General features: G+C 42.0%; 2 protein-coding genes across 2 annotated transcripts; both read left to right on the forward strand.

The window, feature by feature from the left end:
* Window positions 1–1,072: 1,072 nt before the first annotated feature.
* On the forward strand, window positions 1,073–6,032 carry pex13 (peroxisomal biogenesis factor 13). The gene is made up of 4 exons (XM_083775789.1): window positions 1,073–1,207; window positions 2,288–3,018; window positions 3,402–3,524; window positions 4,406–6,032. Exons 1-4 carry the CDS (start codon window positions 1,134–1,136, stop codon window positions 4,762–4,764), a joined length of 1,287 nt encoding a protein of 428 aa, XP_083631915.1. The 5' UTR covers window positions 1,073–1,133; the 3' UTR covers window positions 4,765–6,032.
* Window positions 6,033–7,361: 1,329 nt separating this feature from the next.
* sanbr (SANT and BTB domain regulator of CSR) lies at window positions 7,362–24,088 on the forward strand. Its single transcript, XM_083775859.1, has 19 exons — window positions 7,362–7,514; window positions 8,662–8,857; window positions 10,124–10,220; window positions 11,158–11,399; window positions 11,624–11,682; window positions 12,371–12,531; window positions 14,261–14,347; window positions 15,128–15,238; window positions 15,381–15,504; window positions 17,196–17,348; window positions 18,262–18,410; window positions 19,273–19,372; window positions 20,799–20,898; window positions 21,870–21,955; window positions 22,144–22,172; window positions 22,755–22,828; window positions 23,101–23,189; window positions 23,410–23,485; window positions 23,592–24,088. Exons 1-19 carry the CDS (start codon window positions 7,365–7,367, stop codon window positions 23,813–23,815), a joined length of 2,307 nt encoding a protein of 768 aa, XP_083631985.1. The 5' UTR covers window positions 7,362–7,364; the 3' UTR covers window positions 23,816–24,088.

Consider the following 24,088-nt stretch of genomic DNA (forward strand, 5'->3'; position numbering starts at 1 on the left):
GGAAAACATCTGAAAAGAAAATGGCGTGCAGTCAACCATATCAATGGTATCCTGTCTATTAATCGTTTCTACTCAGGTAATGGACAAGGGACCCGTGTGACCTGAGTGGACCACCATCGAAAGACCATGTAACCATGTATAGTAGTCCTCCAACACTTTTGTATTCCCAGGACAGGATTACACCAAAGGAGACACGTGCGTGAACAGACAGAATCCAGGATGAAGGACCCGTATAGGACGGCGACCACACTGCAGGACCACATCGTGCCCTAGCTGTGGAGGACCACTGAGAAAGAAGCCTCGACATGTAGTATTGACATGTATTAGTGTTTTAATTTAGTAAGATGTAGGAGAAGAAGGGAGAACTGCCACTTGCTGGTTCAAAAGCTTTTTAATTAATGTCCACAATATGCCAACGTTTTCGACGTTTTGGGTCGGTAGATACAGGAATGTGAGTGAGGCGAATTGCTTTGTTCTGTGTGTGTGTGTGTGTGTGTGTGTGTGTGTGTGTGTAAAATGAAATCATTCTTAACACTTAAAATAAATTAAATTCTTTAAATTGAATGTCTGCAATCTAATTCTTTATACATTTCATGTATTCCAAATACATTAAATGTTTGGAACATATGGAATATATGAGATCATAGACATTCTAGGGCTAAATTGGCCTATGGCCTTGCATTTAACCTTTGTGCCCTTTATTAAACCTTTTAAAAAGGTTTTGACCAAAGGTCAGATTACTCTGGTAGTAATTTGTAAAGGCCAAGAAAAAACTGGTTCTAAAAAACTATGAAATCCCAGGCCTGCATAAGTCCCTGGTTCTGGTGATATTGTCCTTTTATTCTTGAGTTTAATTAATTACTGTGTTATTTTTTATTAAACAGTTTAAAAAATATATGATGCAGTACGTCCTCTGCTGGTTTAGTTTTCTTCAACATATCAGGCTTTCAAGGCCAAAATAGTCAAATAGAAGCAACTGCAGGTATACCTGCTGATGAACAATCGTTCTTATTCTTGAATGGATTGCTCTGGCCTGTCAACAGAGAAGCGCTCTGACACAGTGGGAGGAGGTTCAGCTGCGACGACAGCATCGCAAGCTAAAACAACTTATTGAAAATATTTTTTCCCCCACGATGTCCTCACAACCTCCCCCTAAACCATGGGAGAGACGGATTCCTGGGGGCATGAGCGCACCTCTTAATTACCGGTAAAGATGTGCTCGCTCACAACAATGTTTTTTTTAAATTCCTTTGGCTAACTAACGCAGATGTGGCTAATGCAAGTTTAGCATAGCACTGTAGTGTTGACATTAGTGTATGCGCGTGCATTAAAGGCCGTGCACAACTGCACACATCGACCCGTCAAGTTAACTATTTGTTAAACATTTACAACTTACTTGTGACAACAACATAACTACAATAGTTCACTTATTGTGAACGTGTTAGCATTACTAACTCGCCACCCGTGGCTTTTAGGCCCAAGCTTCCTGGAAACTGATTCGGTCGCGTTCAATAATTTAATGCTACTAGAACCATCACCAGAAAGCGATTGCGTGACCAGCTTATATCATCTCTACTGATGGATGGGAGTTGCGATGGAAACTCAGGTGTAAACACTAAACAGTAGCCCTGAAATATGACTACTCGTGACGGACGACTCACGACTGTCATGTGAACCATGGCTAGTGTAACATGACATGTTTTGCTTCTTAACTTTAACTGCTCATCCCAAGTGCAGGGTATATCATATGACTATCATGATTGATAAGGCGGATTTTTTAAATAACTTGATATTGCGTGTTGTCTTTTCCTGCTTATAAATTATTTAACTGAACTTCTGTTCTACTTCCTTTACCCATGGCCATGGTATAGGCCGGGTACTATAGGCATTACTGATGATTATTTATCAGAACAGAACTCTTACTGTGTAAATATTTAGTGAAACTTAGGCATTTATTTACAAATGTACTGCTTTCTGTGTTATGGAATATACTGTCCATGTCATGAGGTTAAAGTTGACAATTTAATGTAAAGTCTACCGTGGCAATTTAATTTAAGCATTTTCAGGACAAGATGTTTCTCAGGTGGTCTCAGCCTCTCAGGTGTTATTCAGTTTTACAAGTAATAGTAAATCCAGGTTCTCAGGAATATAAATGCTCAATTAATCAATGATTGATTGATAAGGTGAATCAACTTGGTTTATTTGATCATTTGCATCCCCAATGTAGCACCAATAGTAACTAGTCACTATGATTGCCTAGCTCTAATTAATTCTCTCAATTCACCAGATCCACAGACTGTTTCCCAGGAACCACAGGTCCCTCTACCTCTGTCGGTCCACCTGTCCTCACACGGGTGGTTCCCCCAGTGCCCCCTCGTCCCGTTCAGCAGCAGTCCTACCGTCCTGCGTACAGCTCCTTCACCGGCTCCTCTTACAGCCCTTATGGGAGCTCCATGTATGCTGGTGGTGGTGGGTACAGCCCCTACAGTTACGGTAGTGGCTATGGCCCAGGAGGAGGCTACAGTCGATTACCCCTCGGCCACGCAGACGCGGCTCCCAGCAGCTTTGTACAGCAGGCGGAGGAGAGTAGCCGTGGAGCCTTCCAGTCCATTGAGAGCATTGTACAGGCCTTCTCCTCAGTTAGCATGATGCTGGATGCTACCTTCTCTGCAGTCTACAATAGTTTCCGCGCTGTGCTGGACGTTGCCAACCACTTCACACGGTTACGAGCACACTTCACTCGGGTCTTTTCAGCCTTTGCACTGGTGCGCACTTTACGCTACCTTTATAGACGAGTACAGAGGCTGCTGGGGCTGAGATCAGATACAGAGGTTGAGGACTTGTGGGCAGAAAGTACCAGCGATGCCCTGGCCACTAGTGCGTCCAGAGCAGGGATGGAGGATCCAAGAGCAGGAGCTGTCAAGTCATGGCCCATTTTCTTGTTTCTGGCGGTAGTCCTGGGAGGACCTTACCTGATATGGAAACTTCTGAGCTCCACTTCAGGCTCTGAAGAAAGTGGTGAGACTTAATTGTAGAATTTGTAGCTATGTCATCATGTAACTATTCTATTTACATCATATAACTACATTTGAGTTCATACATACATGGTCAGTTTGTAGCTGTAGCTTGTTCTAATTGTCCATTCTCATGAACAGAATTTGTGATTAGAATTATTTGTTATAGATATCATAGAACAAGACATGATAAAACATGACAAATATGCACATGCATACAAACAAAGTAAGTTCATCACAAATACTGTGACATCTACTTGGTGGATGTGTGTGTGTGTGTATGTGTGTGTGAGACTGAGCTCACAAGATAAGGAAAATGTTCTACCAAAGCAAAGTATTACTTTAGGTATTAGTTTTAATTTTGTACATTTATTTTCCATTTCTTAGCCACTAACTGGGCTAGCGGGGAGGATGATCATGTTGTGGCCAGAGCAGAGTATGACTTCACAGCTGCATCTGAGGAGGAGATTTCTGTGCGTGCTGGAGATATGCTTAATCTAGCTCCTAAAGGTGAGAGCTTCTGTATATTTCACTGAAATCTCTTCTGCAGACTAATACATACAGTATTTATTTTTTCTTAGGGCATCATGTAACCAGTAAAAAGTTCCCTTTCTGAAAAATGTAGGAAGATCTCTTCAGATTTTACACAATTGTGTGTAATTGTGACTCTAGTTAACTGTATAAATGATCAACATAATATTTTTAACTGTTATTTTTTAATAGTAATTGGAGTGAAACATTGACAATGTTTGAAAACTGAAAATAGGGTGGGTGATATGAACAAAATAAAAAAAACTAAATATTGTTTTTAACCAAATCCCTTTATGTGGTGACGATATTGTGGGGATGACTATTGCTGCTTTCACAAAAATATTTTAAATTTTAAATAAAATAATCGTCAGTAATGCCTATAAAATGGTAAAGGCAAATATAACTGCTAGGTAAGTAACGGGCGTGTACGATGCAAAAACCTTACTGTAGTGGTGCAGCCTTTTAAACAGGAAATCACACTTTTGCCACATCACAACGCTAACGATACAAAATTACAGACTATCTAAAATCACAATATCCACATATTGCCCAGCCCTACTTGAACAGAAGGTAGTAGAACAGAATACACACAGGCCGTAGAATTCACTGTACATGGACAACAGACCTTCATATTGAACATACATTCAGACAGACAGTAGACTATAAGCACATGGTCAACAGACCTCTTGTATTGAATATAAGTAGATGACCGCCTGTTGCAAAGATGCAGTAGATTCATGAAAACTCCAAAGGACAATTTTCTTTTTTTGTAAGTTTTCCTTTGACAAAAGACTTGCATTTGACTCGTGCAATATTTCAACAACCAAAAGTTCTGTTCCCGTCCCCTTCTTTGTGCACAGAGCAACAGCCTAGGTTACGTGGCTGGCTGCTCGCCAGCATAGATGGACAGCTCACAGGCCTTGTCCCGGCTAACTACATCAAGGTCCTTGGCAAGAGGAGAGGGCGCAAGCATGCCGAGCTGGAGAGGCTTGCCCAGGCCCAGCAAGGGGCGCCACAGACGGGCCTGCCTCCAGGCCTACAGCCAACTGTAGCCTCAGGATTCACTCCAGGCCTCCTTGACCCAGTCTCTACCTCGGCAGCCTCAGAAAATCTTTTAGATTCAGTGTACAGGGAAACATCGGCACCCTTCACTCTGGAAATGCCCAACTCCCTGCCCCCCAGCACCGTGCTAAACATCCCTGACAAGATTGACCTGTGATCTTGTGCTAGCACGCACAAACTCACGCGTGGGTGTGTATTTGTATGTTTGTTGGTGTGTTCATATAATTGGATCACTCTTTATGTTCACTCTTTTAGCTGTGAAGCATTGCTCTTTTTCCTCTGTAGGGTAAAATCCTCAGTGGTCAATTTTACTCCGAGTGTACAAATGTATCCAGATCCCTTTGATTACACACTGTTGGAGATGCAAATGGGAAAATGTACTTAATTTTACTGTGTGCTTTTCCATGTTTGCCTAGAAGTGGGAACCACTTGTACTCGTCCAGAATGACTCAAAATGATGACAATGCCGATCAATAATGTATTAGTTATATTTGTTATTGCATCTTGCTTCTCAATTCTGTGTGGAATCATCAAGAATGATATTGTACCTTGATAACGTTCAATGGTATATAGGTTTGACTGAACAAATTTAAAGAAATGTGATTACTGATTACCAACTTACATTATTGAATAGACATGTAATTTGTTTGTAATGTACATTTATTTAACTCAATAGCAGAAATGAGGGAGGGGGGATAAAGAATGAAGGACTGATGTCAAGCTGTGCACTGTCAGTTAAAGGATAAAGCCTGTTCTTGGAAATGTTCTTACCACTTGAATGTAATCTAGTAAAATCCTTAGTAGTTCTGGTATTAGATGAAGGCCCTTATACACACACGGGGCATAAATACATTTGGCAAAAGTAAATTAATACATTTTAAAACAGCTATTTTTGTTGTGTTTTTGCTTACCAAGAAAAATGGATTAAAGGACCACTTTTCAACCTATCTTCATATAATAGGTCCTCACTAATAATCATGAAAAAATGGTGCAATTATTTTTCAACTCGGTCTGTGTCTCATAGGAGGGCTGTGGGCAGTTCAGAAACCGTCTTCCAAAGACATCATCGATGGGGAATACAAGCTAATAAATACTGCAGGCTTTCTAGTCCTGAAAAGTTGCAATATGAAAATGGAAGCCATCGTTCTCACAATAATGAAATCTAAATATTTTTGTAAAAATGATGCCTGGAAGGCGGTTTCTAAACTGCCCACAGCCGTCCTATGAGACAGACTGAGTAGAAAGAAATCGTGCCATTATTTCATGATTATTAGTGAGGATCTATTATATGAAGATAGGTTAAAAAGTGGTGAAGTGGTCCTTTAACATGCCTACTTTTCAAAACGAGGTCAATTTTGCACACCTTCAACCTGTTATAAAATAGGCTATTGTAATTTTGTAAATACTTAAAACAATTATTTTGAATAAAAAAAAATCTAAAACTGGCTTGTTTTTTTCGGTGGTTGTTGTGTTTTTCGTTGTGAATAGAGGGTATGCGCGTGACATCAAACCCTGAAGTTATGCAGGAATGCCTACAAAAAAAACTACTACTTTCTGGCCTTGACAACCCATGCATCCAAACAGAAAAGTCCTGATCTGATTGCATTAAACGACGTTAAACAATGTTAAACTCACTTTGCATGTTGCTTTGCCACTCGATGTGCCATTCACTTTAAGCATGCCCATACTCTCTATAGTAGTTTTTAGACTCTGAGACAGTGACTGCACACGGAAGGAGGTGACCGCGGTCACTATAGCAACCAGGACGCCTGTTTCACCTGCTGCACTGCGACAAGAGGAACGGCGCAGTCAGCTGCAGATCCATCCAAGCAGCGCTCTAAGCGCGATTGGCTAGCAATTTTCTAATTATACTATGATGTTCAGTTCCATTGTAATTATAATTAAATAGTTATATAATATTAAAACCTTTTTATACTGTACACACTACAGCGAGATTTGCAATCACAAATTAAGCAAAGCAACTGCTGTGCTGCTAGTTAGCCGAGTGATGCTAAGCTAGACACCCGATGTTATGGTTATGAGCCATCCTTATCCAGACGTAGTGCCATAAAATGAGCATCGATTGAGTTTACTGTTCGAGAGAACAGACAAGTATTTCTCGCAAAACAGGTAAGTGATATAGTTGTGTTTTATTTTACTGCGTTCAGAGAGTGACTCACATCTCTCTGCATTCAATTTCAGCCATGATGGGGAGGACTCAGGACAGGGGATCGGCCTGACCAATGGACATGCTAACGTTTATTAGCAGTGATGTAATGGAATACCGGTAGCCATACTAAAATTCAGTAGACCAGACCTATATATACACTAATATGCATGTTGTATTTTTGTACAATATTTATTATAAACTGAACAATACTGAATATATTGAAACTTCAGAGGAAGCTTGGCTATAATGAATGTATATTTTAACTTGATCTACCCACCTTGCTATGCTTTTCTTTTAAAGGAATTAATTAGCATCACCTAATATCAGGTTATTCATGATTCATCTACATTGTCTAAGCCGGTGGTTCTCAGACATATTAACTTATAGTCCTGAGAGCCAGGTTACGAATGGAACCAAATTGACCTGTATAGGGGTACAGACCTATATGGGTCATTCTCATTCACCATGTGACAGCTCCGCTCAAGGAACACTGAGGGTCACTGGACCCCATTTTGAGAACCACTGGTCTAAGCTCTGATCCAAATCTCTCTCTCTCTCTCTCTCTCTCTCTCTCTGACCCTCTAGAAATGAGTCGCTTCTACTCAGACAACAACAATTTTCCATATGACAACAATGTCCTGGTTTTGGACATGGTGCTGAGTTCTCTGTGGGGTGTGTCTCAGCCTATCAACTGGGACAATGTTGCCAAGCTCGTCCCTGGTTTCACTCCAAAGGAGGTAACTGTGATACTGGACAGGATATATTTAACCATCCATCCAGCCATCCATCACATGACTTATCCATTTATCAATGCATGCATGCATCATCAGCAGCAGCATCGCAGTCTCGGAAGACCATGGATATCTTGTGTTAGGTCTTGTGTCAGGTCTAAGACCTATATCTTGAGTTAGGTCTTGACGCAGCTTCTGCTGTGGCTGAGAAGACCAGCACGTGTGAGGCAGGCTCGGCCGCAGATGACACATGTGTGGGCACCCATATGACATCTAATTTGTAGACCACATCACATCATGCCACAAAGTCCTCAGTGTTAAATTATGCATTTGTAACTCTCAGAGTTAAGTTAACACTACCAATTATCAGAGTGTTTTATATGAATGTGCCAATGTCTGCTCTTTGTTGTTATATTTATCCATTAATCCAAGGACCACAATGGAAAGTATTTGACATTATTGTGTTTTTATCCTCGATGTGTTATTTTCAGTGAAGAGCATATACCGTATACCATATTATTTCTTAAACCAGGAAAGGGCCCAGGCCGTAGCGTAACGGTCTGGGCACCGGACTGGTGATCCAGTCGCGGTGTGCCGCGGGTTCGACTCCCGAACCCGACACGGCCTTTACCGCATGTCATCCCCCCATCTCTCTCCCGTTTCCTGTCAGCCTACTATCTGTCCCTTAAAAAATCAATAAAAGGCGTAAGCCGCAAAAAAATATCTTAAAAAAAAACAGGAAAGCATCTTTGTCATTCTAGATTTTTGAGGGGCGACAGCTTCCTATACACAGGTTTAATGTTTGTCTTTAGTTGTTTTGTAAACGCCATTGACAATGAAGGGAAAATGTACGTCATAATGTGCCTCATTACGTCATATTTTCTCTTTATTGTTAATGGCGTTTAATGTTTGTTTTACATCACCATTACATCACCTAATCAACATGAGTTAGACTTTAATATTAGAGCCCCTCACGTCACACATTGCCAATTAAAAAAATAGCAGACATACAAATGCTGTACAAGCTCACACGAGCTTGTACATCTACTATTTTTGAAAGTGTGAGCTACTGATTTAGAAGGCATTTGTAGAATCGGCCTCAGGTCTTGATGGGATAAATCAAGTGATACTGAACCACCCTGCTTTTTCGCAGTGCGCTCACCGGTTCGAGGAGTTGAAGAGCACAGGGGGCTTCCCTCACGTGGACAACCAGTGTAATGTCTTTACAGCAGGGGGCTCCTCTCCTTCCGACAGCCTGTCCTCGCTGTCCTCCTACATCAAGTCCACGCTATTGGACACGGTGGACACGGCGGAGGCAGAAGCCAATCAGAGTGCCAGCAAAGCTATAGGTGAGTGAGTGCCACCTTGGGTTGTGCATGTACACTGACTACAGTATGACTTGGGTTGTGCATGTACACTGACTACAGTATGACTTGGGTTGTGCATGTACACTGACTACAGTATGACTTGGGTTGTGCATGTACACTGACTACAGTATGACTTGGGTTGTGCATGTACACTGCAGTATGACTATGTCCAGTGTTGAGGGTCTGTGTAAACGCAAACATTGAAGACAAAAGTGTGTAAACAAACATTGAAGACAAAAGTCAGGACGCAAATTGTGATTGGCCTGAATGAGATGATGTATGATAAGAGCGCCCCTCACTTCACACGGGTGTGATTTTATTATTAAGTACTATTATTATTAAGCCCTATACAGTATACTTTGTGGTATGAGGAATAGTGAACATACACAATCTTTAATCTACAATGTCAAGATGCGACAGATCGCCTATATTTTGCATGAAAATATGTAGATATTTCTGGAAAATGTTCACCTATATATGCCCAAAATAGGGACATCAGGGTGAATGAGGTTAACTACAAGAGCATCTCTGACTGGGGCGGATTATGTTGGGGCCTTTTCAACACCAAATTCTACATTTCAGTCAAAGTCCACATTTTGAAGCCACTTGGTGGCCAAAGTCAGTAGTGTATCATGTCATATCATACCCTATTGAAAACAATAGGGTAAGAGAGCACACCAACATGGGGAGGTGGTGGCCAGTGACTACGGGAGATAAACTGTTGAAAAGAAAGCACAGCTCGAGCTCGTAGCCACAATGCAATCAACATTATTTTAATTTACCAACAAATAAAATGCCTTCTTCAGGGTATATAACAGGGCGGCTGTGGCTCAGGAGGTAGAGCAGGTCGTCCAATGATCCCTGGGTCGGCGATTCGAATCCCGGCTCCTCCTGTCCACATGTCGAAGTGTCCTTGGGCAAGACACTGAACCCTACATTGCCTCCAATGGTCGGTGTGAGCTTGCCACCATTGGTGTGTCAATGTGGGAAGTGAGGACGCTGGCGTCGCCGTCAACTGTTCACCGCTTCACCTCCCAATTTATGAATGAATGAACCATTGTAAAGCGCGTTGAGCACTTGGAAAAGCGCTATAAAAATGCAATTCATTATTATATCAGACCCTATGGCCACCACCATTTTGACAAGTAGTGCTCGATGCCAATATGTAGTTGTTGTTAAGCAAAAGGGTTGAGCGACAATAATGATCCTTTATTGCTGTCACTTTCCTTTATTGCTGTTACTCTGCAGGCTTGAAAACATCTCCCTCTGTCACGACTGGAGCTGTGGAGAAGAAAGAGAAGAGCATCCCAGTAGGGGAGGAGGACGGACCTCAGAAACCACGAGAGTAAGTTAACCACGTGAACAATAGTGTCCTTATTCTGGGCATATTCAAACTCGCAACACTTTCGGCAAAGATATTTGGTGTAGAGGGAAAAAAGGAGGGGAGAAGAGAAGAGAAGAGACCCCTGGTGGACCCCGGTCAACTTCACCTCTGCAGTGAAACCAGCCCAACCAATCATCTGAATTTAATTGATATAATTGATTAATTATGGTAAAGGCTGTCCTTAGGAAATGAGCAAGGAAGCAGATGTTTTACACAATCTATTCTGTATAACGCTATAATGTCAACTCGCCCTCTGCTGGTCATTCTCTGCTATTTGCCTTGGCTCTTTATATACCTGGAAAAACAAAAATACCTGGCTCACATCCGGAGCAAAGCGACACATTGGATGTTCAAAATACAATTCCTGGTGCAAAAGCCTGTCTCACCACCAGCAGTTCACATTCACAACCCATTTAAGTAAAGTGCTTTCAGGACAACAGTCTTTACAAAGTACCAGACTGCTGCAGTTTTTTAAAGAATGTTAAAAAATAGCATGCATACATGCTCACAGCGCGGTACCAAGTGATGCCACGTGAGCTTGTATATATGCCATTTTTAAATAACCACAACTCTGCTGGGGACCCCATGAACCATTCCAAGGAGCCCTGGGGGTCCCCAGACCCCACTTTGAGAACCACTGAACTGATATGATTTCATCAGTACACTGGACACATCAAACCCTCAGCTAAGGCAACTCCAATCCATGCATATCACTCTCTGTGAGGCTTGCTGGTCATTAGTACATTCAAGGCACAAGAAATCAAGTTATTAAATGCAGGACCAATGCAAAGAATGAGTTTAATCTCAACAGGAATCCAAGACAAAATGTAGCCAGACAAATATATTTTATGTAATTTTGTGGAATGAAACCTCAATGTCTTATCTATCTCTCATACAGCCCTAACATGGTCATCCACGTGTGCGACGAAGCCAAAAACCTGAAGCAGGACTTCACATGTCCCAGAGATCTTCTAATCAAAGAGATGCGCTACTTTGCAGAGTATCTCTCCGTTGATGCCCAGAGGTGGGAAGAGGTGGACATCTCCGTTCACTGTGATGTACAGATCTTTGACTGGCTCATGAACTACGTGCGGAGGAACGCGGCCACGGACACAGGCAACAAGGAGAAGCCCAGGCTCGGTAAAACTCTGGGAATAATGTCCTCCTGACCAACACCAGATACCACATTGACAGCTAAATTACAGTCGTTAAATACTGTGTATGCTTGTGCGTGTGGACCTGTGGTGTTTTGACTTCTGTTCACTAAAGGTGCTACTGTTTGTGCCTGCTGGGTCACCTGCAGTGTTTGTTTGTTTGTTGTGGGGTTCTGCTTGGTTGGTCACGTGGTGTTTGTTGGTTTACAGAGCCCAGCAATGTGATCTCAATCCTGATCTCCTCCGAGTTCTTGAAGATGGATACGTTAGTAAGTGTTGTGATGTGAGCTGGTTTTGTGGTACGAGCTGAAGCCCTTGGTTTTCCTCATGTATCAGGGAGAGCATGTCAAATATATAGTAAATGTGGCTGTATTCTGTTGGAGCCTCTTAAACACACACTACTCTGTAAGGGTGATGATATACTATTGTTAGGGTGATATGTCATGTCTGAAACCAATTGCATCCTGAAGCTGATTCTAAGATGAAAGAAAATGAGGCAACTTGTACAGCAATGTTGCTAATCAGACTAATCAGTCCAAAAAGTGGCCCTGTGTATCAATGTCTTCACCTAACTTAACTTGCAAATTAATTTACTGTATGCTTGGAGCAGATCATTTGGATAAACTCTCCTGTACTGGGAAAAACAATAGGCCCATAGATAGCTTCTACAGTATGTAATGTCAATGTTGCATGGTTGTTGCAAAATATATAAACATACCGACTGTTCTAGCACTAGACAGTGAGTTTGTAGTCAATATTAGAACCTTTTGACCACTACACTAAGGTATATAAAAAAAAATGAAGGTGTCCATTCAAAGTGTGTGTGTGTGTGTGTGTGTGTGTGTGTGTGTGTGTGTGTGAGAGTGAGAGAGAGAGCGTGCACACCGTGTGTTTCTGTACATTCATGCATACAGTATGTTTATGTGTACACCTGTATTTCTGTCCGTGCGTCATCAGGTGGAGGAGTGTATTCAGTACTGCCACAAACACATGAGTGCCATCGTGGCCACACCCTGCAACATGAACTGCATCAACAGCAACCTGGCTATGCGTATTGCCCATCTCTTCACCCACAACGAGGCAGACGACATCAGGGACAGAAAAGACAAGTTCAAAAGGTAGGAGGACAGGATTATGAACAACCACAATTAGAATTCCAGGTGATTAACATGACTGCTCGTTTGCCATTTTATTTTTGCCAATTGGTTGACGTTTTTGTTTACGGGTCTTTCTCTAAAGGCCAGACGGCACCAATGCAACTAGTCGCCACTCCTTGCAACAAAACAGTTTGGGGATAATGGTTGCAAGGAGTTGCATTGGTGTGGACTGGCCTTTATAGACAGGATACAGCAAAAAGATCACCCCGAATCTTAATCCTGTGTTATCACGAGTCATATATATTCCATGTTGCACATTTCCTCTTTAGGAACCCAGGGGTCAATACTAACACCGCCCCCCCCCCTTCCCCTACTCTAAATCTCTAGATCTACATTCATAATGTGTCTCATTGCAACGTGTTGTGAGCTTGTATAACTTGTCTTCCCCTGATAAAGTATAACAGTTGCAAATGTTAAGAAACACACACACATTCACACACTGCAGAGCTCAGGTTCAATTCTCGGGCAGCAGCGCTCTGGGGAACATAGCCTGTATCTTTTCTCGATGGAGGAGCTCCATGTGTGTCTCACAACACAAGCATGTAGTTTTCTGCACTAGTAGCAGTTTTGTCCCCTCATCCATTGCTCCATTAAACAAGCTGCCCCACCGATAGGATGGTTCTGTGTACAGTGGGGAAAGTGTGTTTTTTTTTTTTTGGTGTTGAACATACTGTGAAGACTTAATGTCCCTTTGGGCCTTTGGGGACAATAGAGCACAGAAGTCCTGACGTCCCTCGCTCGTCCCCTGGTTGCTGGGAGTATGTTCTCTATGGAGAATAATATTTGGTTTCTTAAAATCATCTCATATAGACCTTTTCAGAACGACAAGTGGCCCAGGAAATGATTCTCCATTCATTTTCTCCATAGGCTTTTCAAAAAGTATTTATATAAAGACGGTTACGCCGCGGTCAAAGCCAACTCGGATCGTGACAAATCATGACAACAAACAATATTTTGTGCCGATCAAATAATTTGAAAGAAGAAAATAAAGGCAGGATACAACACTATTTGTTTTGTTTTTCTTCTTACTAATTATTTGATCGGCTCAAAACATTGTAATTATTGTCATGATTTGTCACAATCCGAGTTGGCTTTGTCTGCGGCATAACCGTCTTTAAATAAATACTTTGAAAAGCCTATGGAGAAAATTTATGGAGAATCATTTTCTGGGCCACTCGTCGTTCTGAAAGGGGGCGGGACTGCGACGCTCTATAAGCATTGTGGTAAAAAAAATAAGAAGGTCTCTGGGATATTGTCTCTGTATCCTTTACAATAGTCAAAACAAAAGAAAAGTCAATGGGAATTCAGAATGGGTAGGTAAAAAGTAGGTAAGGTAGGTAAAAAGTGCCCCAGGAAGGACGTTTAATTACGTCAGACTTTGGAGCTCTATAAAGATTGATTATTATTATTACCCTCCCCAAGCTAACGGCAGTGACAGAATGGGCTAAATTAGGAGGAAAAAGGAAAGGTAATGACAAATAAAAACTAACATGTTGCTTATACAGTACGTGGCAGCTCCATTTGGTTCCATTTGAGTTAAATGAACACTGAGGAGATTACTATTACTGTGTATCGTGTATGACACAATATTGAAATATCCTTTTGTAGCCTTGTGACACAATCTAAAAGACTGCATGTATACAGGGTGTGGAGTTACAGCCATCTCTTGTGTTTGCTTAACCTCCAACAGCAAGCTGTTCCAGAAGAAGATTGAACATCTTTTTGATCCCAACTACCAGAACAGAGATTCTCCCGGCAATGCTTCCACTCTTTACAGGTGAGTAGAGGCAGAGTTCATGTATGTTTGTATTATGTGTAGAAAAAAAACAGTGTGTTGGTTTGGTTTGCTGGACGACAAGAATCAGTATCAACTTTATAGTCACACTCGCATCACAGGTTTACAGGTATGAAACAGTCTGTGAAATTAGTTTTTGTGCAAGCTCCCATCATTTTTGTTATTTCTATGGCGTCTAGTGATTGAATGACTACTTTCTCTTGCCTAGTTTTAACTTGACCCTTTTAGTGTAGCCGAGCTGGGTTCCATTGCATATGCCGTTTTATTTTTTCTGCCATGCTTTTAATCCTGTAGCACTCTGTAAATAAAATGCATTATTATATTTATTATTATTATTATTATTATTATTATTGTTGTTGTTGTTGTTGTGCTACTGGTGTGCAGTTTCAAGTGGTGTGAATGTAATTATCAGGTTTATTTTGTGTGCACTGTGAACAGATTGGAGATGATTCAAGTCCCATGTGAGGTTGTAGATCTGCTATTGTGTGAGAAAGGATGCAGAATATATACATAGGGATGCTAGATTAAAAGTGTTTTAAAGCCTAACGCCGGGGCTCCACTGGACACGCTGCGTCAAAAAACGAACCGGGGCAATTTTAATGCAGTCACGCAACGCAACACAACGCAACGCAACGCGGGCAGTGGAGCCACCCTTCATTGATTAAAAAGGGAACATTCCCTGGCGGTGACGGAGACGCGACGCTGACTCGCCCGGTGGAGCCCCGGTGTAATACTCTTGTATGTTTGTGTCTCCTAACACAGGTGTGGTCTGTGCCATAAGCTGCTGAACAAAGACACGGAGAGGAAGATCTCTTGTGTACCAGGGAAGATCAACATCGATGACCATGGAGAGGTCGTCTACTCTCACACCAGGTGCTGGATCGCTTAATATACGCACAGTAATACATTGTAGTATTATCGTGCCTTTTCTTATTTTCTCTAGTTGCATGTAAATAAATACTTCAAACTGTGTCTACATGAGCGTGTGTTTGTGTGTGTGGGTGTGTGTGTTCAGACAGAGGAGCTGGGATGTGCACGATTACATCACTGGTCTGTATGAGGATCTCAAGTCTTGGGTCCTGGTCTACTGGAGAATCTGGGGTACCATCAACTACCTCACTTGCTCCCGCTGTCAGCAGGTAGGCGTGTGTGTGTGTGTGTTTGTGTTGAACCCATTTGAGACCTTGGGCCGATTCTAGGCAGAGAGAGAGAAAGACATTGCGAGAGAAAAAATTGTCTGCTAAAAACAGAATTATGAACACATGTTAAGATGTGAAGTGTCCATAATTAAATGTTTACAACTCTTATCCTTAACAGACATCTGCCATGGTTCTGTAGTGTACTGTACTTCCAGATAGTCAGGAATGGGAACAACTTACAGAGTGTGTATGTGTGAAAGTACCCACCCTGAAGAAGGCAGTTGCATCTGCTGAAACGTTGGTTTTTATTCGCTGCATCCTATTCCAATAAAGTATCGGCACTTTGGCTACGAGTGTGTGCGGCCACCTTCGTCTTTTTAAGACTTCACATTTTTATTGTGTGAAAGTACCCGACTTAAAGGGACACTTCACCCTTTTTGCAAAAAAAACACTGGGCTCACTTCCTTCCTTTTTTTTTTTTTTTTTTTTAATATATATTTTTTATCCCACAATTTTGTAACCCATTTTTCACCCCTGTGTCAATCATCTAATGTGATCCTGGGCTCTACACACCCTCCGCCAACCTGGGGAGAGCAACGGACTTAACTCATGCTTCCTTCATGCTTGAGTGTCCAAGTTGCTCCTTTACACCTGACAGGGGGGAGTTTCCCTGGTTGGACGTAGCGCATGGAAGGAACACGTTATTCCAACCAGTTCCTTTTCCCTCCATCAGGCGCCCCGGCTGGCCAGGGGGAGGCAGTTTAGAGACCAGGATTACTGCATGTTTTTGTGAGGGTATCTACCCTAGGGGACACGGGGAGAACATGCAAACTCCACACAGAAAGGCCCTTTCGCCAACCCCGCCTTCGGGTATGGGCACTGATGACGCGGAGGAGGAAACACGCCGCCAGCACCCACAGCGCCCCGAGCGGGAATCGAACCCAGGACCTTCTAGCTGTGAGGCGACAGCACTACCAACTGTGCCACCGTGCCCCTGCTCACTTCCTTCCTGGACTATAATTCCCATAATGCTTTGGTGCACTGCTCCTTGTTGATAGGGGGAGGGCTGTCTTACTGAGACAAAGTCCAGGAAGTAAGTGAGCCCAGTGTCCATGACATCAGAGACACTGCTAACATCTAAAATATCTAAAACCACATATTACACACATAAAGACCCCTTCTAAACGTCATTAACATATATTTTTTTGCAAAAAGGGTGAAGTTTCCCTTTAATGTCAACGAAGTCCAGAATCACAACAACAGATGGAGTTATCATCGTCCTACCATCAGCCATTAAGAAATGTGAATCCCTAGACTCTTTCAAAGACACCCAGTGTCACCAGTGTGTGTGTGGCATAGGGGATATATGATATGATATGATATAGTACTTTATTGTCAGTTCACACTGAAATTTGTCTTGCGACACAGCAGCCAAGTATGCAGAAACACATAACAAAACACAAACAGGACAAATTACATACATAAAGACATGAGCAATATCCACCGCTTAGATTATCCTGTGGCTACTACATCTCCTGATTAAGCCTCAAGGTCGATTGGTAGACAAAGGACCTCTTTAGTCTGACTGTCTTTAGTCTGATGGAGGTTGATCGTTTGGGCGGGCCCCCATGACGATTATAAAAACATTTTGTCTCTGTCACTGTGTGGTGTGTGTGTGTGCGTGTATATAGGTATTTGTGTGTGCAGAACTGACCAACTGCAAGTACCACCCAGAAAGTGTGATGTATCCTGGCATGAATTCAGAGCCAGGCTGGCATGGAACGGGCATCTACCCCTGCTGCAACCAGAGGGTGCTCCGCTTTGACCCCACAGGAATGCCCAAGGTAGACACACACGCACGCACACTCGCACGCACACAGGTCTGTCAAGGTCATTACATTTTTTATTTTTTACATGACGAATAATCGTTATACTATATATTTATGCCCACATTTGTTTGATTGAGATTGCTGATCAGTATATGCCAAAGGCGTATCTACAATAAGGCGAGGACAGGCATACATACACCTGAGTACAAAAACAAGACCTGAGAACTATTAGTGGACAGCTGATTGGCCGTTGCGGTAGAGCGCGACCCTCGATCACCCATTGGAATGTAAATGCATGCCTTTCAGCCTTTGTATCCTACTCGTCTGGCAGGTATATCTCTTTGAAAACCTTTAGTGCTACGATTGTACGCGGGGAGACGGCACTTAACACATCTTGCCTGCCCAAAATGTAATTCCTGGAAACGCCCCTGGTATTATGCTCATATATGGGCATGCCCCTTTTTGCCCCATATATATGGAACTGATTTGTTTCTGGCCGATGCCATGACAACACATTGAGGTTAGACAACACTCTGCATTGGGGACTATATGGTTATGGCTGAGTCTGAGGTCTGCCTGCCGGCCCGCCCACCCACCCGTTAGCCATTGTAATTGAGCCATATATGATTTCTTTAACCTTGAAATAATTACAAAACCATGTTAAATCCTTGCGTACGGACAAGCTGATGTTAAATTGTGGTCCGTGATTGGACGTGGTCTGTAAGAATGCACACACAGACTGGACCTCCAGCTAACGAGCTGGAAAAGTAATTACATGTTTAATATAACAGTCTGCTTGACAGTGGCCAATGAACTTGGATGTTCCAGCCACTGCTACCAGCGGTAAAGACATTCATTTCCTTGTGTGTGTGTGTGTGTGTGTGTGTGTGTGTGTGTGTGTGTGTGTTTGTGTCAATTCCATCTTCAGGGCTGCAAGATGCGAGACCACATAGTGAGTGTACCAGATGAGGAGACCAGTGAAGGGGACCAGGTGACCTCAGCCCAGACTAAACTCCTCAACGACCTCCTTCTGCACAGAGATGCGGTGTGTGTGTCCACCGCTCCATCACCAGAGGGGTGTGTGTGTGTGCGTGTTATTTCAAGATCATTTGTTTTGTGTGTGTGTGTGTGTGTCATTCTGGCTACATTAAAGTACTCAGTCGCCACAACTGATTTCATTGCATAGAAGTCTTCCATGTAAACAAACATGTCGTGCACCCAATTTCTTTTAAACTGAGCTTGTAGATCGTCTATTTTCGATTGTTTGTTATTTTAAGATGAAAGATTAATTGAAGTATTCAAACTATCGATAGAATACATGTTCAGAAGAATCTTCCAAAACCCCTAATGGTCTTGGATAATTTCATAAAAGCAAAGGTTAAAGCCTCAATTTGTGATTTTCAACTCTTTCTCTCTCTGTGTGTGTGCGCGTGTGTGTGTGTGTGCACGTGCATGCGTGCGCGTGGTGGAAACTTAAGTACATTTAGCTCAAGTACTGCACTTAAGTAAAATGTTGATATACTTTTACTTTATTACTGTATTTCCATTTTTCTATACTTTTACATCTAGTCCACTACATCTCAGAGGCAAATATTGTACTTCTATTCTACAATGATTTGAAAACTTTAGTTACTTGACTAGTTACAAAATAGGGTTGTCCCGATCCGATCACGTGATTGGAAATCGGATTACTGACTTCAACACAGTATTTCTACATTGCAGTATTGATACTTTTACATTTAGACCAGAAGCTTTTCTTAAAACCTAGAAATTCTTATTCAAATATAAAATAATAATAATTATGTTGCTACTTGTATAGCAAAAACTAACGAGACACAGAGGAAGCTCCCGGATTGAAAGGTATGACAACCTATAGGTTACAACAGGTCTAAATGGGTTGAGTAAAACATTTTGTTTTACTTTTTCCACCACTGGTCAGGACTGAAGAGTCTTCGTCCAGTGGATCCACCAAGGCTCTGGACAGTGACGTTTTCTTGGAGCCAGGTCTGCTGGGACCGCTAAGAGGAGATGGCAGCACTGTAGGTTCTTCTCTTCATCCTCCTCTTCCTATTTCACTCTTTCTCTATCTCTTTTTCTCTTTCTATCCTCCGGTTCTAACTTCACCTACTTTCTCTTTTGTTAGTTCTCCCTGTTGAAAAACTGGAGTCTGCAACTGGTAGGATTCTCCCTTCATGTTCATCATTACATCATTGGTCCTTTGGGGGAGGGTTCCAGGGGGTCCCTAGCAAAAGTAGTTAACATAGCGTCACAATCATTTTAACCACTTTATCCATTTATATGTTGGCTATACAAAAATAGCACACATAGCTCACAGCGCGTCACTTCGTGCCGTGTTGCGAGATTATGCTTCTGCTATTTTTAAACATGAGTCTTCTCTTCTGGGAGTCTCCGGTACAAAACCTTTTCAGCTGGGGGTCCACGGCCAAATACATAGCAATTTGGGGGTCCTAGACATGAAAAGGTTTGAGAAACACTGCATTACACTCCTGGAGTGTATAAATTATGTTGTATCACTTTTCTTCATTTTGACCTTTTGCTAAATCCCTCCCCAAAAGCGATTGTCCAATGCTTAGCAACCGTTGCTAAATTGAACAAGCTTCCATCTCCTGCCATAGCTGCCAAATGTTATTTTGCCTGCCCACACAATCATTTGCAACATTATTAGCAAGAATAGGAATACCAGGATAACGCGATGGTGTCTATGAACCAGCGACAGATTCCACATACCCAGAAAACCCAAAAGGGTGCATTACCGTGCTGAAATCTACTTAAACAGCAAGGCGTGCACCTGTTGAACATATACACATATTACACAGCTTAACATTACACAGATGTGCTCACGGATGTTAGAATTTTGCTCAGGTGGGTATTGGCACCTGTGCATTCTGTTTGTTCAATAAAAAGCCCATGAAGCTTGTGAAAGACGAGCACCATGTGAACAATGGCTAACATTTCCCTGTGTTATTAGACTTAGTTAATTGAAATGATGTCATGCACATTTTTCCAGTGCTTAGCCTACTGCAGGCCTTGTTGACTATAGATTTAAAAGAGATTTTGAAGCTTTTGCTCCTGAAATGATCGATTATTTACATGGGAAAGTCTGTCATATAACATGCAAGTCAATGGGCGAGAAGCAATTGGGCCTTAAATAAACTAATCTAAGAAATCCCATAAATTAAAATAAACAAATAAATAATTAAGAAGTAATGGTCCAGGCAAACGTCTAATCTCTCTTTTGGGTCTCGACCTGAAAGGTTTGGGAACCACTGCTCTATTCAGTGTCGTTTTGCACCTGTCTACTCTTATGAAACGTAACTTGAATGTAACTTCTCTACCCCGTCGCTTCAGAAAAATCAGCTGAATCAAATATTTACATGATTGGTGTTGTTCGCTGAGTTGTTGTGTCCGTATTCACATTGACCTCTACCCTTTGACCTTTGCCAGAGGCAGCAGTCCCTCCTGTCAGAGGACGAGGAGTACACGACGGGGTCAGAGGTCACCGAGGATGAGGTGGGCGATGAAGAGGAGCTGTACAAAAAACAAGGTTTTATAAATACTAACTCATTTTACATCAAAACATCACAGTGGTTAACATAGTCAGTAATGTAATTATCATAACCCCTTTGCAGTAGAGTTAACATCATAAACATTAGTAGTTCCACAGCTGCTATTCCCATTAGGGTCAGCACCGAAAAGCGCCTCTATTCTATTCTATTCTGTGTTCTGAACTGTGGTCAGTGATTATAGTGTCCATATTAGTTATGATTGATGTAGAGTAGAGTAGGATAGAAATATCACGGATAATGTGATACATTGTAGTGTAATAAATGTATGTTGTTACACCCTTATGATGTCACAGACTTTCATCAATGTGAAGTGCTAATTATGATTAGTACTTTAACATTGTTTACATACAGTATACAATTAACAATCATCTAATTGGTTTAGTGTTGCATCGTTGCATTTATAATTAGTTCTCTATTTTTCTTTGATTTTTACATGTGAATTAAATTTCAGGAGTTAAAATTTAGTTTTCAGAACATTTGGGTGGATTTGCTCTATTTAGCCACCTGATGGCGGAAAAGGCCATGTAAGATGGAGCAGTCCAGTCCATGCTCATTGAAGGAAGACTTCACCCATTTTCAACCTATCTTCATATAATTGGTCCTCACTAATGTTTATGATAATATGGCACCATTTTCATCATCATCCATGGGGAATCCAAGCTAATGGAAATTGCAGGCTTTGTATTACCTGGAAAGTTAGAATGCTATAATGGAACATTGCTAATTATTAATACAAACATATATGAAAAAGAGAAACCTGCCAAACAATGCCACTGGTAGGCAGGTTTCTGAACTTTCCACAGTCGTCCTCAGAGACACAGACGGGGTAGACAAAAATGGTACCATATTTTAATGCGCATTAATGAGGACCATATATATGAAGCTAGTTTGAAAATGACTGAAGTGGTCCTTTAACAGTGACAAGTGTATTTGTATATTTGTTTTCCAGCTGCGAAGAAAGCAAAGAGGGCCAACAGGCCACTGAAAAGGCAAGTGTCCTCACCGAATGTTCTACGCAAAGAAAAGACAGACAGAGTGAGTCCCTCTGTTCCTTTCACACGCCAAAATGCATTATTTATTTTCTTTGTTTTGTCATATGGTAGAACACTGTATAATCTAGTCTGACTCACTCTCGTGGTAGAGTATTGGTACATACTTTACCTTTGTACTTTCTGCTGTGGTTTCAGAGTTTAAAGAAATATATATATTATCCATGTTCACAGGCACTGTCAAGGGACAACACACCTTTCATGTGAGTTACTCTGAGTAAACTACATCACTTCCTAAAGGTTTATAGGACACTGTACTTCCTATAGATCATAAGCCTGGCCAGGCAGGGATTCCTTCTTGGATGAGTGATATACAGATGATATACACAGAACAGGAGACCCGGGTCCAATCTGGGTTAGAAAATAAAAGTTGCTGATTGGATTGGACAGTATGCAATGATTCAGTGCATACTGAAGCAAACACAAGGGATAATTTTGTGACACAGACTTGAGTCTGACGGCACGGTCTCACATCTGCGTCAGAATCGTTGTAGCCAATGCAAGCCAAGGCTTCAGGCGCCTCAGTTTACCATGTTGTCTAGCAGGTTGTGGGCGGTGCCAGTTAGAATCTGCTCTGGTGCCGGTGTTCTGGTGTGTAGTTAGTAGGGATGCAGCTGTCGATTATTTTCTCAGCCATTAGTCTATGGACAACTTTTCTCATTAACGAGTGACTTAGTTTATATTATATACCTCAAATAGAAAAATAGCAGATCTACAAGCATAGTGTTCAACGTGTTGCGTATGTGTTACCCATACCCTGATGGTTGTGGTCTGTGTTTTTGTAGAGTGAGCCTTCAGAAGAGCAAATGGGACAGTTCTCGCGCACTGAGATACAACCAGGATATTCAGAGGGAAGAAGGTATTGTTTGTTCTCTTATCAAGGACCGCCATGGAAATAATTTAAAACACGTCCAGCCTTTGTCTTATGCTTTAAACAGCTATGCCACGGTGTGGATATTTGTATTACTATATTCATGTGTTAACATGAATTTAGCTTGAGTTGAATTGAATCGAAGTCAAAAGTAAAACTGAGTCGACACCATTGTGTACGTTTTTTATACATATAATTACACAACAATCTTTTTTTTCTTCTTTTCTTTGTCTCTCTTCTCTGCTCCCTACGTGTCTCAGACCAGCGTCGCATGGTGGAAATCACTGGTCACCTGACCAAGATGAGGTTTGGAGATCAAGACCAGAGTAAATCTAAAGATAATAAGGAGGTTCGATCTTTATTGTTTTCATGATCAATCACCAAAACAATATCACCAGATAAATACTGTACAGTATATGAAGTGATGTGGTGCGTGTGGTGGTCTCAAACTGTACAGGGGTAGGAATTAGCATTTTCTAATGATGCATTGTGTGTGTGTGTGTGTGTGTGTGTGTGTGTGTGTGTGTGTGTGTGTGTCTCTCTCTCTCTCGTTTGTCTGCAGCCTGCAGGGGGAATCTACTGCAGATTGGAGGGTCAATTTAGAAGTGCATCTCAAACCAGACAGAGCTCTGATAAAACAGCCAAGTAATGTTTACCCACCCACACACACGCACACAGTGACCTGTTTTCATGTTGTTCCTACCACATTCCTTCACTTAAGTGATCCTTTCCTAATATTCTGTCGCTTCAGATCCAAAACACGCCACGCCCAGGTCCGGACAACATAGACTGTTTGATGACAAGACAAGTGAGGAAAAGAAGATAGCAGGTCTTCCACACGTGCAGCTGCGCACTCCGTCCTGCAAGATAGCCACAACAGAGCAAGCCAGCACTGGCATCACTGCTAGCGTAACCCTGCCCCCACCCCACCCTGCCTGTGCCATTGCTACGGCTTACTACATGGCTGTACTGTAGCTCTCCCATCATTCTTTAGCCCAGTGGTTCTCAAAGTAGGGTATGTACGTGTACGGGAACGCCCAGTGGTCCTTGAGGGGGTTTCAAAGGCATAATGATTGATACTGAAGTTGGGAACCAAGTGGACCCTTATACTATTGGACTGTAACTCTGACAGTGTAAGAATGGAACATTCGTACACTGTCTTATGGCATGGTCCAATCCAGTGGTTTTCAACCAGTGGTCCATGAGGGGGTTCCATGTGGTCCTCATCTGAATGATGGAGAGTTGGTA

The sequence above is a fragment of the Protomyctophum parallelum genome (genome assembly GCF_964188405.1).
Source record: "Protomyctophum parallelum genome assembly, chromosome: 10".
Lineage (NCBI taxonomy): Eukaryota > Metazoa > Chordata > Actinopteri > Myctophiformes > Myctophidae > Protomyctophum > Protomyctophum parallelum.